At 34.5% G+C, this 16339-nt stretch overlaps 1 protein-coding gene across 3 annotated transcripts in view; it reads left to right on the top strand.

Moving 5' to 3' along the window:
• LOC121411719 (sarcolemmal membrane-associated protein-like) overlaps positions 1-13120 on the top strand; it is a 54054-nt gene extending 40934 nt beyond the window's left edge. For all 3 annotated transcript variants that reach the window (XM_041604555.1, XM_041604556.1, XM_041604554.1), the window contains exons 15-22: positions 967-1029; positions 2049-2111; positions 3517-3579; positions 4027-4239; positions 5388-5460; positions 8466-8625; positions 9545-9676; positions 11519-13120. In XM_041604555.1, coding sequence (XP_041460489.1) covers positions 967-1029; positions 2049-2111; positions 3517-3579; positions 4027-4239; positions 5388-5460; positions 8466-8625; positions 9545-9676; positions 11519-11614 — 863 coding nt within the window. In that variant the 3' untranslated portion in view covers positions 11615-13120. The remainder of the gene's footprint in view (positions 1-966; positions 1030-2048; positions 2112-3516; positions 3580-4026; positions 4240-5387; positions 5461-8465; positions 8626-9544; positions 9677-11518) is intronic.
• The last annotated feature ends 3219 nt before the right edge of the window (positions 13121-16339 follow it).

Below are 16339 nucleotides of genomic sequence, written 5' to 3'. Positions count from 1 at the left end.
TAGACCTTAATTGAAACGTTAATCAACAAGTGGGTCCTGGGGAGCGTTTCATCAATATTTTCATCCGACAAGTTGTCAGATCTGACATCTTTCCTTGATTCTGATTGGCTGAGAGGCACTGTTCCTATGGTAACTGTCGGATGAATTGGTACTTGTCGGATAAAATGTCCGACAAGTCCTTTCATGGAACGCCCCCCTGGAGGGCATTTCATCAATATTTTCGTCCGACAAGTTGTCAGATCTGACAACTTTCCTGGATTCTGATTGGTTGAGAAGCACTGTTACTATAGTAACTGTCGGATAAAACAGGACTTGTCGGATAAAACGTCTGACAAGTCCTTTCATGAAACGCTCCCCTGATGTGAATTACAATGTTTTTTCCTGCCAGTTAATCATTTCATTTCATTTTCATTCCATTTCATTTATTTTTCCATTTCCAACAATCATTTACAAGAAGTTTTGTTACATACATCTTGATGTAATTATAATCAATAAAACAAAGAAACTTATTATGTATAATAATCAAGATAACAGGTCGGAAACGGAGGAAGCTGCTAAAAAGCGAAGCAGCCTCCTATAACATATTCATATGAACAATGTAAACAAAATACAAATACAACATGGTAGAAATTTGAACTTAAATCTATTTGAATGAATAGTTTAAAGAAAAGAAAAGAAAAAATCGCACCCACCTGTATGAAAAAATAGATTACACCTTGTCAGATGAAATGTAATTGTGCAGGCCTACATGTAGTCTTGAGATGAGTCAAGCACAAATATAGCTTGTTGATTTGCCTTTAATGCACAAGTTTAAGTCAGATTCTGATTCCGACCACTTTCTTCCTCCATATTTTGATATGAAACTATGGGGGGGGGGGGATGGGAAGTCTATGCAAATCCAGTAGCATGGTGAAGCATAGCCCTTTGATATCACCAACCAATCTGATGTTTTTCTTAATCTTGTAGGTAAATTGGAAGAAGCAGAAAAGTCATCCAGGGCAATCTCGGCCCAGCTACCTTCATTACAAGGTGAGATATGAAAATGGACAAATCAAAGTGAAACAAGGATTACTCTGATATTTCATTTTGCTGTTAAACATTAATAATAATAATAATAATAAATTTCTATAATGCATAATACACAAAACCTCTATGCGCTTCACAGAGCTGCCAAGTAGTACTGATTTTCCGTATTTAGTACTGAAAATAGAGAAGAATACTGATGGTTTCATGCAAAATACTGATTTCTAAAGCTTCATTTTATGTGTTGTCCTATGGTATTCCTGTGAAAATACTAATTTCCTCACCAAATACTGATTTTCAGCCTTGAAAATACTGAAATGTTCCTGTTCAGGTTGGCAGCTCTGGCTTCATATATACATGAATGAAATATCTCAACTTATAATATACAATATGGTCATTGAAAAGAATAGATTACAATAGGATTAAATAATGAATGAAATATCTCAACTTATACAATATGGTCATTGAAAAGAATAGATTACAATAGGATTAAATAATGAATGAAATATCTCAACTTATAATATACAATATGGTCATTGAAAATCAATAGAATACAATAGGATTAAATAATTCAATAATTATGCAGCATGGCATAAAACGATGCAGTTTATGATAAAGCTTATATAATGATACAGTAACTTAACTCATATAACATATTGCAAATTCTGACTTTTATTATTACAGTGCAAATAAAAAATATAAAGCAAGACATAATCAATTCTTAAACAGGTACATTTTAAGTGTAATCTTAAAGGTCTCGATAGTGGGTGCAGTCCAGATGACAAGCGGGAGACAGTTTCCAGCTTTAGAGGATGCAGGGCTAAAGCCAGGGTAATAATATTGCAAGTCCTGTGGAAGTGAATAGGGACACCTATCATCATGTGATATGTGCTATACAAGAGCTGTGAATTATTGTTGTCTTTTATTTTAAAAGTTTTGCTCAAGTGGATTCCTCTGTGAGAAGTTTTCAGATATTTGATATGCCGATTTTAATCTTGTGTATATTTGACTTGTTTGTTCGACAGAAAAATTAAATAAGGAATCAGGGCTGGTACAGCAATGTCGTCAGGAAATAGAAAGTTTAAAAAGTAAGTTCCTTCTTTATTGTGTAATTCAAATTTCAATGAATGTATTTTACAGTCCAAATCCTTCATAACATGAAGTCAATCAATGTAAAATCTATTTGCCTTTAATATAAAATACTTTTCATTGTAGTTGGTATGTTTTTTTTTCATGTTTGAGAATATGAAAATGTAAATTGAAATGTAATCATAAACATAGGAACTATGTTTAGTGCCCAGAATGCTTTACAAGACAGGAAGACTTTTATCATTATTAACCAACCGAATACATAACTAACGTACCCAAATCAAACTAAATTTTGTGGTCACAGTTTTCAAGTTGATGCTGTTGATTACTTTAATCAGACTATATGCATGAACATTGGATAAGAAATAGGTGGAAAGATCTTCAAAGTATTCAGTACACCACCATAACTCCCTTAGCATCCACACCCTTGACAAAAGATTTTCTTTGAGAGAATGAGTGAAGGTATACCAGAACGGTCCTAGGGAGATTCCCTGAAAAAAAATGACAGAATGAGCCAGTTCGTAGTTCCATTCTGCGCATGATCAAAAGATTCTACGCATGATCAGAGGAAGGTCAATTGTACTAAAGTGACATGGTGTTTTTAAATCTAATGAGATAAGCACCAACTTTGATGTCTTGATTATTCATATATTCTTTTGCATTGTGTTTTTCATTTACATCCACAATAAAAACAACAATGCGTCCACGAACGACTGGTATTTCAGAGTTTGCCAAGGACATTGTGCAACAAGCTATGATATGCAATCAAAGTAGGAATGCAACAAATACCTTCATAAAGTTTTCATTAGTGTGCTATTCTAGTCACCTGGTCTATTCAATTTCTTCATCCTGCTATGTAAGGCATGCTTACGTAATATCTTGCTTTGAAATCTGCCCATCATACTGAAAAAATGAAAGGTCATTTGACCAAAATTGTCCATGAAGTAACTACGAACTGGTCTATTGCTGTAAAGCTCACAGGCTACAATAGGCTGTACCCTCTTATTTACTAATCAAAATCATTCACTGGCACATGGTTCTTCAGGTATAGAAGTATGGTTTTATTCAAGGACAAAAGGATGTTTTGTGGTCTCCTCTTAAATGAAAAAAAAAAAACATGTCCCCACACTCTTGGAATCCTTGTCATCATTATCATGACATGGGATTCTACTTTTCAAAGAACTCTCATTGTAATTAACCAACACTTCATTTGTCTTATATTCACCTTTTGAAAATATGTGCTTATATTGTTTAATGATGCAGTTATAGCATCACAATTGGTAAACAAATTTATTCCATAAAAAAATCATCCTTATTTCAAAAAGATTAGATTATGCAGTAGATAATACAGTAGTTAATCCAGCAATTAATCAACAGTAAACACTTTCATTTTATTTTTTGCAGAAAATTTAGCAGAGTCTAATCAGTCATCTATGAGTAGTAAAACAGAGCTATCACAATGCAAAGGTAAGCTAGCTGCCAATGTATACACAGTACTGAAAATTTGTTGTAAAAAGAAATAAAAAAGAAAATTGATTTAAATGTACTGTATTTTTTGTTCTGTTTATCTTTATTTCAAAATATATTAGAGGAGTAAAGGATTACATGGAAAAAAATATATATAAAGTATATTTATTCATTATATAAGTGTAAAATTCAAATAGTGAAAGAATTCTTGAAATAAACATTGATATAATTTCAATAACAAATTTATTGGAGAATATTTAAAGTTTAATTTGGAACTTGATTCTGAAAAGACATCTTTCAAAAGAAAAACTCTGCATGTATTGTAAGATATTTCTATAACGATTAACATATCTAATCCAATATTAAGCTTTAACTTCATGCTTGATGGATTATAAGAATCCTATTTACTACATTATTTTTTAAATTTTTAAAAATCTCTTTCACCAGATAAAATCATAACCCTCTCAGGTGATTTGGAAAGAGAGAAAGAAGCGAGACAAAAGCTTGACAAGCAAGTCACCCAAATAGCAGCCCTGGAAGCAGAGCTAGACAAGGAAAGGAAGGAGAAAGCCGTACTAGAAACTAAAGTGAAACAACTGCAGAAGAGGATAGCAGAGCTTGAAGAATTGGAAAAGAAAAGGATTATAGAAAATGATAAAGGTATTTACATCATCCACTTCTAACTTTTATAGACTGGAGCTTTTCCATTAACCCACGCCATTGTGTAAAGATTTTCGTCTCGCCTGCATAGCAGAGTCTCGCTTTTTCTGATGGCGGCATCAGTGGCGTACCCAGGATTTTCCAAGGGGGGGGGGGCAAAATCGTCCGCCAAAAAAAATTGAGGATTGGCGGCGTTGTTGTCAACATTTGACTTGCAATACCCTGTATGCTCTAAAATGCAATTAAAGTGAATAGTTGCAGTCTATGGTGTAGAGATGGATCACTGAAAATGTGCAGGTCCAAGTTAATGCTGTCTCTGTATGTGAAAATATTGATCAGAATGGGAAGATGTTTGGTGGGGGGGGGATGTTCCTCAGAAGATGTATTTTACACATAATCATGTCATTAATGTTACTATTGGTAGCACTGGCCATTGTTCTGTTTGATTTAACAACACTTTATTTTAATACTCCAACGGGGTGGGGGGGGGGGCAAAGTGGATGACACCTTCCTCATTGGGTCCTAATTATATACAGCTTAGGCGAAAAAAAGAAGGGGTACACTCCTGTCCCCTATAATAATTAAGTCAGTAGGATTTAGTGTTTATTATAAATGTTATAATAATAAGATATAGTGCACTTTCCATCTTAATTAAATGTTCAAGTTGCTTCAGAGGAAAGGAAATGTTGGTTTGGTTGAACATAGTAAAAAAAAATTGATCATTTAAGTGGCAGATAGGACTTCATACTTTTCACTGATTGACAGAGTTGGAGCTGACAAAACAGGCCCCGTTTTACAAAGAGTTACGATCGATCAGATCAATCACAACTATGGACGGCCAGCAACGTCAACATCTAAAAATGCAAATTTGTTCACAATATTTTCTAGATATGATGTACATTCATGCATTTATCATTCTCTTGAAGATTCAGTGTGGTTCTCTTTGAAGGAGATTGTGCGAATTCCTTGTAGAAAAAATTATGACACTGATGGATTCCCATAGAGATACAATCAATTGGATTATCGTAACTCTTTGTAGGACGGGGCCCTGGCCTGTCCCTGCTCACTGTTAGAAATGCTCTTAGTCATATCTGCTTATTTACAGAATTGATGTGATTTTGATAAATTGTTCCTTTTTGGCCTTCCAGATACGGCAACGTCTCCTTCTGAAAGCGGTGATCTCAAATCAGCAGTGTCTTCTTTGGAAGCTGACCTGGAAAGGTAATCTGAAGAACTTGTGAGGTCATGGTTAACCCTAAATAGACTGGGCTATTTCGACGCCTAAGAAGACTGGGGGGGGGGGCTGATTCAGCCCCCCCTATGATCTCGGCCGTTGATCGCGCGATCGCGACGAAAATTGGCACATGCGTTACCCATGGCATTATCTACAAAACTATAACATCAAATTCTGCAAAAAATCTCAGTCTCATTAATTATGCTAATTTATGCGTAAAATCATAAGTTTGCTCTAATTAAATAAATAATGCCCCTGAAATGCTAATTTTTGCTTCATATACTCTAGATAGGCATCTGATCAAATTAATTTTTAAAAAATTTCAAAATCACATTTATTTTCTTATGTATTCTATTGTTTTCTAAATTTCTTATGTATTTCATTGTTTTTTTACTTTTTGTTTTTTATTGTTTTTTTGATGGAAATTGTCGGGGACTTTATTTTGACCATAAACAAGATAACATTAATTTATTTTAAGCAGTAAAAGGAAAAATAATGATACATTTAGGAATTTTGGCTAAGAACACTATTTGCATTGGATTTGTACACAAATTCACGTTTTTGAGTAATTTTTGGTCTGCATGCACTTACGAAATGTTGCGTAATTTTGGAACCGCGTACCCCGCGGTCACAATTTTGGTCTCAAAAGTTGCGCGAGACTTGAAATTAAAAAGTCAGCGAGCGACGCGGTCAAAAAATTTCGCGCGGCAGATTTATCGCGGAAAATGTCGAGGGGGGGGCTGAATCAGCCCCCCCCAGTCTTTTTAGGGTTAAAGGTCAAAGCCACCTGAATAGAGTTAGATACGAATGAATAGAGGAATATGACTGACTCACCTAGTTGTGCATATCACTGTTTGTGAAAAATAAGCGAAAATTTAAAATGTCATAACTTTCTTATTTTACATCCGATTTTTAAGAAATTTTCAGCACTATGCTAGTTTGATTTTTCTCTATTTATTCAAGTCAGCATTTTCCTGGAGTGGACCTGACCTTTAAAGGTCAAAGCCACCTGAATAGAAATAGATATGAATGAATAGAGTAATATCAGTCAGGCATGACACTGAAATTTTCATCAAAATCGGATGTAAAATAAGAAAGTTATGACATTTTAAAGTTTCGCTTAATTTCACAAGACAGTTATATGCACATCCTGGCTGGTATGCAAATGAGGAGACTATGATGTCATCCACTCACTATTTCTTTTGTATTCTATTACATGAAATATGAAATATTCTAATTTTCTCATTGTCAAGTGATACAATGATTAATTTCTCCCTGAACATGTGGAATTAGCATTGTTTAATAGTATATTTTCAATTCAATTTATTTTTCTCAGTATAAAAACAATACAAATATAGTACAAACATTAAATAAATCAGACATGGATATAAATAAAGTATTATACTGAAAGGGTAGCAGCCAAAAGAAGTTACCTTATGTTATGTACGGTCGACCCAAATAAAATAATACATTATTTGAACAATTAAAGTAGAAAAGGGAAAGAATTACCTACTTAACCCAAACAAACAATCAGAATAATAATTAATTAAAAAATGAATAAGTAGTGATGATTTTATATTTACAATTTCTCCTAAAAACATTAAGAGAGCAACTATCCTTAAGATCCTTTGATAAAGTATTCCAAATTAATGGTCCCCTATAAAAAATTGAGTTTTGAAATAATTTTGTTCTTACTTTAGGTATATGAAAATCATTATTGCCCCTGTTGTATAATTATGTACATTACGATTTAAAACAAAATAATTACATATTGAATGAGGTAAAAAATATTTATAACACTTGTACATAAAAATTGCAGTCTCATGATTGTAAAAGTCATAAAATTTCAAAATCCTCTGAGACTTAAAAATTGGTTCTGTATGAGCATAAAAAGACGAATGATTAACAATTCTTATTGCACGTTTTGAAGTTTAAAAATTCTATCCAGGTGTGAATAAGAAGCACTGCATATGGTTCTGTCCAGTTGGTCCTTATTGTGAAATCTATAAAAAATGAAATATTGTATAATTCAAACAATAAAACACAAAAGAAATAGTGAGTGATGGACATCATTGACTGACTCACCTAGTTGTGCATATCACTGTTTGTGAAAAATAAGCGAAACTTTAAAATGTCATAACTTTCTTATTTTACATCCGATTTTAAAGAAATTTTCAGCACTATGCTAGTTTGATTTTTCTCTATTTATTCAAGTCAGCATTTTCCTGGGGTGGACTTGACCTTTAAAGGTCAAAGCCACCTGAATAGAAATAGACACGAATGAATAGAGAAATATCAATCAGGCATGACACTGAAGGTTTCACCTGAATCAGATGTAAAATAAAGCAAAGGATGACATTTTAAAGTATCACGTACTGCAAAAAAAATAGTAGTTTACATGTCACACATGATATGCAAATAAGGCAGCCGATGGGGTCACTCGCTTTATTATTATGTGTAAATTAGCAAAATTTAGAAATACCATAACTTTATAATTGTACATCCAATACTGATAAATTGTCAGTATTTTGCTTGTCTGATTTTCTCAATTTGTGTTGTGTTGATGAGTCTAGTAAATCTCAACTATGGAAAGTTATTTATTTATTTACTTTCAATTCAATTTCGGTTTATTAGATATAAAACATAATACTTTGCTGTAGTCTGAAGACTAATTGTGCAATGTTTACAGTGAATATTACTTACATATGAAGATTTCCTCTATCATGCTTTATTATGTGGTGTGTTGTTTATTTATTCATAGATTTTTATTTTTTATTTATCTGAATATTCATTCATTTATATTTATTTTTCTGGGTAGGGTCATTTTGACTCAAAATCCTTATTCCAAGTCCTTTACCCCCTTTTAATTAGATAGGTGCTCATTTGATTGTGTTTGTGTCACTTACCGATCAATTATATACTCTGTATTATGTCTGTCACTCATAGCCTTTATTTCATATTTTCTTACTCTTCTTACTCTCTCTTTATTCAGTTCAAGACAAGAGAAGAACAGACTCAAGGAAGAAGTTAGCAAACTTCAAAAACTTCTCTCAGAATCTGAATCGGCAAGAAGGAAGCTAGCTGATGCTAAATCAGATGGTAGCATGGAGACTGTAGACTTCAAAGCAGAAAAGGAAAGTCTACAAAACCAAGTGAGTTTTCAATGCTGTGTTTTTTTTATTTGGAATAATATTAGATGTTTGATGTCCGCTAACAGTTAGTTGTTTGAAATTGTGTGAACATGAGCAAGAAATCTGCCATAAAGTGTGAATGCATATTTGACAGGTCAAACAAATAGCTGTTGAATTGCATAACAAATATTTTATAGGGAAGCATGTATGCATATTTTTTTTTCGTTATTCGTTATTTATTCATTCACTAAATATTTTGCTTTTAATTTCTATGCTTCATATTGTATTATATGTGCATTGCGCTCTGATAAGCGGACACCGTGACATTGTTCCTGTATCAACATTTTTGTTTTCATATTAAAGTACATGTATCTAGAAGTGAAATAGCCTTACATTTTTTTTTTTTTGGGGGGGGGGAGCTGTCAGCATTGGATAGATATTAAAATTGACATGAAACATTTGTGTGTGTGTGTGTGCGCAATGTTATTGTGAAATGTTTCTAAGATAGATTCTTGCTTTAAATTAATGTTTTGGCACTAGTTCATGTAAATGACCTTTTTTGCACAAGTTGGTGTAAATGAATATTTTTGCACTAAATTAATTCAGCATAATGAACAGAATTGGTCTTGCGAGTGTTATGATAATGCTTACCCCTTTTCCCCTCCACTCCTTGCACAGTTGTTCTAAACTAAAAATGGGTGGCTTAAACCAGCATTTCCTATCAAAATCTCATGCTATTTTCCCCTTAATTCCAATTAAGTTGACCAATGATGTTATGAATATTGGAGATGGTGTCGAAACAAATTATTTGCAATTAATTGAAAAAAAAGTATGTTTGCAATTGGAGGAATGATTTAAAGTGTAGCAAATGAATTATTACCCACTGGTGCAAGAAAGTCCATGATGTTTAATGACTGCATATTTTCCCCTCATAATTCAGTTGACCAAAGCTAATGAGGATATTGAGCGATTGCGTAGTAGTCCTAGTCCTAGACCCCAAGACGTGGATCTACTGAGGCAGCGCTTAGAGGCTGTTACACAAGAGTTGAACAGAACGAAGGATAATAATGCAGTGAGTTATCCCCGTTATCATCTCTATACTCATCATCACAATCACCATTATCACCATCTTCACCATAATCATTTTCATCATTCTCATCATCATCATCATCATCACTATCATCATCATCATCATTGTCATAATCTTCACCATAATGATTGTCATCATCATCATTATCATAATCATCATCATCGTTGCCATCATCATCATCAGTAGCATCACCAACATAATTGCCGTCATCATCACCATCATCATCACAATCACCATTATCATCATCATCATTATCAGTAGCATCACCAACATAATTACCATCATCATCATCACTGCCACTACCATCACAATCACCAACATTATTCTCTTCATCATCATCATCATCATCATCTTTCATTGAAATCAGGATCTTGTTAAAACAAACGGCCATTGGCTCTCTCACCATTCTTTCCAATCTGTATGTTTTCCTTATTCTTAGCTTCATTATTATAGTATATTATTTCTTCCTTCCAAGACACCTTGGCCCGTATTCTAAAGTTGGGTTTAAATTAGACCATGGTCTAACACTGGGCTAAAATTATGGGAAGCCTAACGTTCCAAAATTTTGTTTACAGTGAACGCTTCTCATGTTTACTGTGCTCTACTAATTCTTTAATGGCAAAGACAACTGTCATCCTTGTCCTTCCCAGGCAGTTAATAATGTTTTGGGAGTCAAAGGAACTGATACATGGAACCTCTACTGTTAGAGATTTATGTATCAACTGGCTTTCCATAGTTAAACTACAACTTAAAACCAGAGTTTAAATTAAACCCGACTTCAGAATACGGGCGCTTGGGTCTTCTCCATCATTCCATGCCCATCTACTCATGATCCCAATCTTATTTACTTCAAAGCCTCATTCCCTTCTCTTATTAACAAATTGCACATCCATCTCCTCTGACTTTGATATCACCATTCTGACTGTTATATAATTATATGATGTTCATATATTCCTTTAACTTTAATAAAATAAACACTTATTTCAACTTACCCCAATGACCTTGTTTAAAAGTTATTACTGCCAAAGTCCTTTGTGTCAAAATTGTGTGGTAACAATGAGAATGTAAATCTATGTCTATTTTTGTTTTTAAATTAAGCTAATGTAAGTGAAAATGTTGAATGTCCTCTTTGGTTTGCCATGTCACTGTATACTATCCCTTTTCCTGTCTTGGCATTAATGTAAATAATTGAAAGTGATATTACATGAAAATAGACTTAGTTCTGATTGTGATTTATGATAGTGGACAATCTGTCTAACGTGATTGTGAAAGGCTTGTTGTAATGCACCTGAGAATTTTATATCTGCTTTAAAGAATAGTCATCACCAACATAATACCAAATTTACTTAATGCTGCCAAAGGTCACTTTCACTCCACACAAATGATCATGTATGGGACTATACACCAATGTTCAGCACTCCCAATCGCTTGTTATATGTTGAATGTAAGGGCATTTAAAAAGCAATCCTTAGCAGTGTGCCATTTCTAAACTGATATTCTAGTATCATGTAAAATATTCGAAAAATTAGTCCGTAAAAGTATTTCATCTTTCCTGTGAAAAATTTAATCTTTCCTGCAACTTTCTTCTCTTTACGAAAGACAGAATTAGCTCATGGATTGAAGCTACAACCTGTGCATTTCATCCCATGAAACAAAATAAGCTCTGTGATTTCCAATGACTATTGTTTTAAGGTAATGAAATGCTTGCATCCGCTTGGCCCAGAGCAAATTAGTCAGCGGAAATCATCGACAAGATGGTTCTTGAGACACTTCCCTGGCCAGTTCTGAACCGCTTAACTTTGACAATTTCCCTTTTTCCCACAGATTGTCCAGATGAAGTGGTTACCTGTGTGTGTGATAGGCATAGCCATCCTGGCAGCTGTGTTTCAGGCTTTCCTGGCCATGCGAGTAGAGGTATGACGTCCAGTCCTCGTATGCAACCATATCCACCCACAGCCGTCACAAGAAATGAAGTCCATGCCGTACTCTGTGATCCTGCCATGATATGTACTACGAGGAGCATTTTCCTTGTGTCTCTGCCGGTCAATTACTTTTGTAGGAAAGATGAAGCACGTCCTGACTGAAAAGACCCATGTTCTGTCCAAGTCGTGATTCTCTCCGAAGCCTCTGTGTATTGATCTGAATGCTACATTTAGATTTAAGTCATGGAGCTGTTTCACGAGAGTTCAGTGTAAAGTGCCAATTGTGGTATTCAATGTTTGATCTTATTTATCAGGAGCACACATCCTCTGAGTCTGATCTCACCAATGCGATGATGCGGTATGCAATAAAGTCTGTGTTAGCCCATCTCTATAGTAGCTACCTGCCTAATAAGGTCACATTTTGGGTGGTCACTATATACACAACTGGGACTTCAAGTTTGATTGAAAGTCACACTTAAACCGTTTGCGATACAACCGAGAGGAAATTTTCTGGTCATATTTCACTAACATGTAGATTTTTAGGTTATGTTGGTGATTTTTTTGGGGGGGAAAGAAAATGTGTGGGTGTCATTTTTGTCAATGAATTGTCTGATTCAATTATAATGATTCTATTTCACTAGCATCGCTGCATCAATGTTGTATGAAACTTTGTCAGTTGAAGTTGGATTTTCTTGTATCCATGACCAATCACCCACATTGACTGTAAAATAAATTATGAATAATTCATACAATTCTCATTTTGAGGAGATGGTATTTGTTCTTCAAATGTTATTGACCTACATTTATTTGAATTTGATTGTATTTAATCTGGGGTGATTCACAAACAGTTTGGGGTGATCAAAGTCATACTTAAACATCAATGGGCATATGATATATACAGTGGTGCTAGAAAGTTAGCGATCCCCACCGCATCATGAACTCCTTCATGCCGAGTGTTGAATGTAGACAACAACACTTCAATGTCCGGTGAGCCCAGAGAAACAAACGTTATTGAATGTAATATTTTATCACCTGACTTCACAATGAACTATCTATAACGGGGCAGAACTTGAACACTTTTAAATATGTTCATTAGGTGGGGTTCACTAACTCGTTACCATCACATTATCACATGACCTCATTATGAGTATGCAGGAGCATGGATCCAATGGGCTTGATCTGACTAATGACCAATGCAGAGCTGCCAAGTAGTACTGATTTTCAGTATTTAGTACTGAAAAATGAGAAGAATACTGATAGTTTCACGTAAAAATACTGATTTCTTAAGTTTCAGCTTTACATGTGGTCCTATGGTATTCTTTGAAAATACCGATTTTCTCACCGAAATGCGTATTTTCAGCTTTAAAATAACTGAAATGTTCTTTTTCTGATTGGCAGCTCTGCTAATGAGGTGAAAGGTCATGTACAGCATGCAACTCGGAATTTAAGTGTCATTTTCAGTCACAATTGAGTCTTTGTGAAACTACCCCATGGGCCTGTTACATACCAGAAAATCTCTGGCCAATTATTTGCCAGAGTTTTTCACTGTGTTACTGTCAGTGGCATAATTTTGTTTGCCAGTTTTTTTTATGGCAAAATTTTTATACAACTGGCCTTTCTTGTCACACTCCTTGGTATTCACAGTATTATGTCATCTTTATTTTTGGGACAAATATTCCAACTGACAAATAGTGCTTTGCTAAAACTTAATTGAACCAATGGTTGCATGAAATTATTTTATATAAAAAGTGAAACACTTTCAGTAAACAAAGGACAAAAAAATGCCACCCAAATTTTCATACTTTCCATTTCCATGTAATACTAACTGTGTTATGATATATTCTTGAGTAGAAATGTTCAATATATCTTAAAAACTACCAGTATTCCAAGGTTTGAGTTCAAGTTTTGATGCATTGAATCAATAGTTTATATCTCTATATTAAAAAAATCCACGAGCAAGATTTCTACACAGCGTATGTCTTATTGGCATTTCTCAGATGTACTACATGTGTATTTGACACTTTCATACGATTTAGCACATGTTTGTAGGTTAGTTGAAGAATAGATGATATCAGTGCGAAATTCCTAGTATGCTCTGTAACGGTCTTTTCTGATGCCAAACCAAATTATTTTTACAGGTTTAAACACATTCCAGTTTGACCCCCTTTAACAGTTGTGGAATGTACAGAGCATGTTAAAACTTACTATTTGAATTCTGTTGTCTGTTTCGCTTGATGATACTGTTTGTAGGTGTACACACAAGGGTGTAAGGCACGTTCACATATTCTGTTTCTGTTAATGGTAACTCCCGTAGGAACTCGGCAGGACAGCATTTTTTGCTGGTAAACGCCAAGCTGGTATATAACCAATTACCTAGGAAACATTTTTACGTCTAGGTTAATCAGTCATAGTGGCTGACCTTATTGACGACAGATATTACTCTCGGGCCTTTTTATCAAAGTGGAGACAATGGCAGAGTGAGGATTCGAACTCACAACCTTGCGATTATGAGTCCAATGCTCTAACCACTGGACCACACAACCTGTGAAACAGTTTGAACGCCAAGTACATCACAGAATAATTCTTTAGGAGCTGTTCACACCATGTGACGTTTTTAGTGAAATTGATGATTTAAAACTAAATGATGCGCACCCATACGTGTGAAAAGTTCAGACCTTTAATTCCGATATCTTTCGGGTAAGGCCACTCTAGGGCACATTTTTTCATATTAAAGCACAAATGGGGATGATTAAAATTGGCACAAAAACCTTGTGAAGGCCAATGAGAGGGGCAAGTACATGTAGGCCATGAATTCAGGCATTCAAGGCCATGGCTTTAATGATATAGGATTTGTACAGCACAAGTATCCACCTTGCTAGGTGCTCAAGGCGCTCCTGTATTACCCCGGCTAAGCTAGTCTGCCGATTTCGGTGCGCACAGCTTTTTGAGAATTACTTACTTCCTGCCGGTACCCATTTACCTCACCTGGGTTGAGTGCAGCACAATGTTGGTAAATTTCTTGCTGAAGGAAAAAATGTCATGGCTTTGGATTGCCTTGGATTAATTGAAGCAATGAAAGGTACAAAGAGCTTGTACCCTGTAACATAAAGCTTGGCGAGTGATCTTGGGAATGATGTCTATGATTGATTGTATGATCAATAAGACAAGAAACATCAGGAATATAATGATGATAGGATCGTAATATCAATTTTGAATTTTAAAGGTTTGTGAGTTCAACATCCCAGGTAATTCTTCAGTGCTAGTATACAATTGTCTTCAGGGAATATAAATCCAATAAGAGGTTTTTTTTTTCATCAGTTGGCAAAGATATTGCTTTCTGTGCAACTATTTCACACCTAGATGTTAATGTATTTACCAGCAGTGTTTTACACTTTTTAAGTTGAAATGTAGTTACGAGATGCAGTAAGCTATAAAAATATATATTCTTTTGTAAATCAAACTGGTTCTTTAAAAGTTTAAATACTACAATGCCATAGTGTCAATATGTAACTTTGGGTGTTGTACTAAGATAGCTTTAAATTTTGTGCTTCAATGGAGGGGGGGGGGGGGGGAGGGATAGAACATGCGAGATATGCTTGATATTTACAATCGACTGTAACCATTTTGGAAATATACTTCCACTAACAGTTAATCCTAATTGAAAAATTAGATGTATCTGTGTGACATGGCCCTAATAATATAATTAAATACAGGTAAATGCAATTAGTAGATATTAGTGTAAACAATATAAAGTATTGTACTAGTCTAATAAACAGTAACTTGGATTCTGGTGGCTATTAACCCCCTCCCCTCAAAAAAAGAAAAGACAAAAGGTTGGGGTTTTGAAAGAATGTTAAACTGTCATACAATACATTTCATTCTATTTTTTTTAAAACAATCAGGTTTCCTTTGATTATCAGTTTAGATTAAATGTGATGAAATGTCGAGTATGTTTGGTGCCAAATATGTAAAAGGGAGTTATCCCACTATAAATGTAATTTCTGTGATGGAAACCTTCACTTGTGCGGCTTTCAAATGAAAGTTTATGGGGAAAGCAACATGGAGTCTGTTACATGTAGCAATAATGCATTGTTTACTATAGTTTTATGTTGCGTTGAGCTTGAGTTACAGTGAATTCAAAAGGCTGCACATAATGATTTACCGGTATCTACAATTTTGATGTTATTTTTTTTATTATGATTTGCAGAGGTCAGCTTATTTGTGTTTCTTTTGTGCATTTTCAAGAAATAGCTTTGTAGACATTTTCTTTTCCTGTGCAAGGTGCTAATGTATGAGTGAGTGAGTAGATACATGTTTATCTGGTTTGTTTTTACCTTGTTTGATCACATGTAGTGTCGTGTAGTCCTTGTGATGTGGAAATTTCATTCACTTTATATGCATTCTCAAACTCTTTATAGACACGGGCCCTCTAACACATTACTTAGCAAATGATTTTAGAATAATTTTTCTTAATTGATTGCATTGAAGGTAATGTACAATCAAGCATGAAAATCAATCGTACGATTAGTCGCTAAGCTTATGAATATGACTGGTTGGTAGTGAGTAAATTGGGAAATATACGTATACAGCAGTCGTCTTTGTCAACGGTAATAAAAAACATGGAAAAGTTATTTCATGCTCTTCGAGCAGAGGCATGTATCAGGGCAGAATAAGTGGTACGTCCCATGAATGGCTTTTTCTAATATGTTATGAGACTGCATGA

This window comes from Lytechinus variegatus, chromosome 3 (genome assembly GCF_018143015.1).
Source record: "Lytechinus variegatus isolate NC3 chromosome 3, Lvar_3.0, whole genome shotgun sequence".
NCBI classification, from domain to species: domain Eukaryota; kingdom Metazoa; phylum Echinodermata; class Echinoidea; order Temnopleuroida; family Toxopneustidae; genus Lytechinus; species Lytechinus variegatus.
Note: the sequence above shows the minus strand (reverse complement) of the source record. Positions and strands in the feature narration are given on the sequence as shown.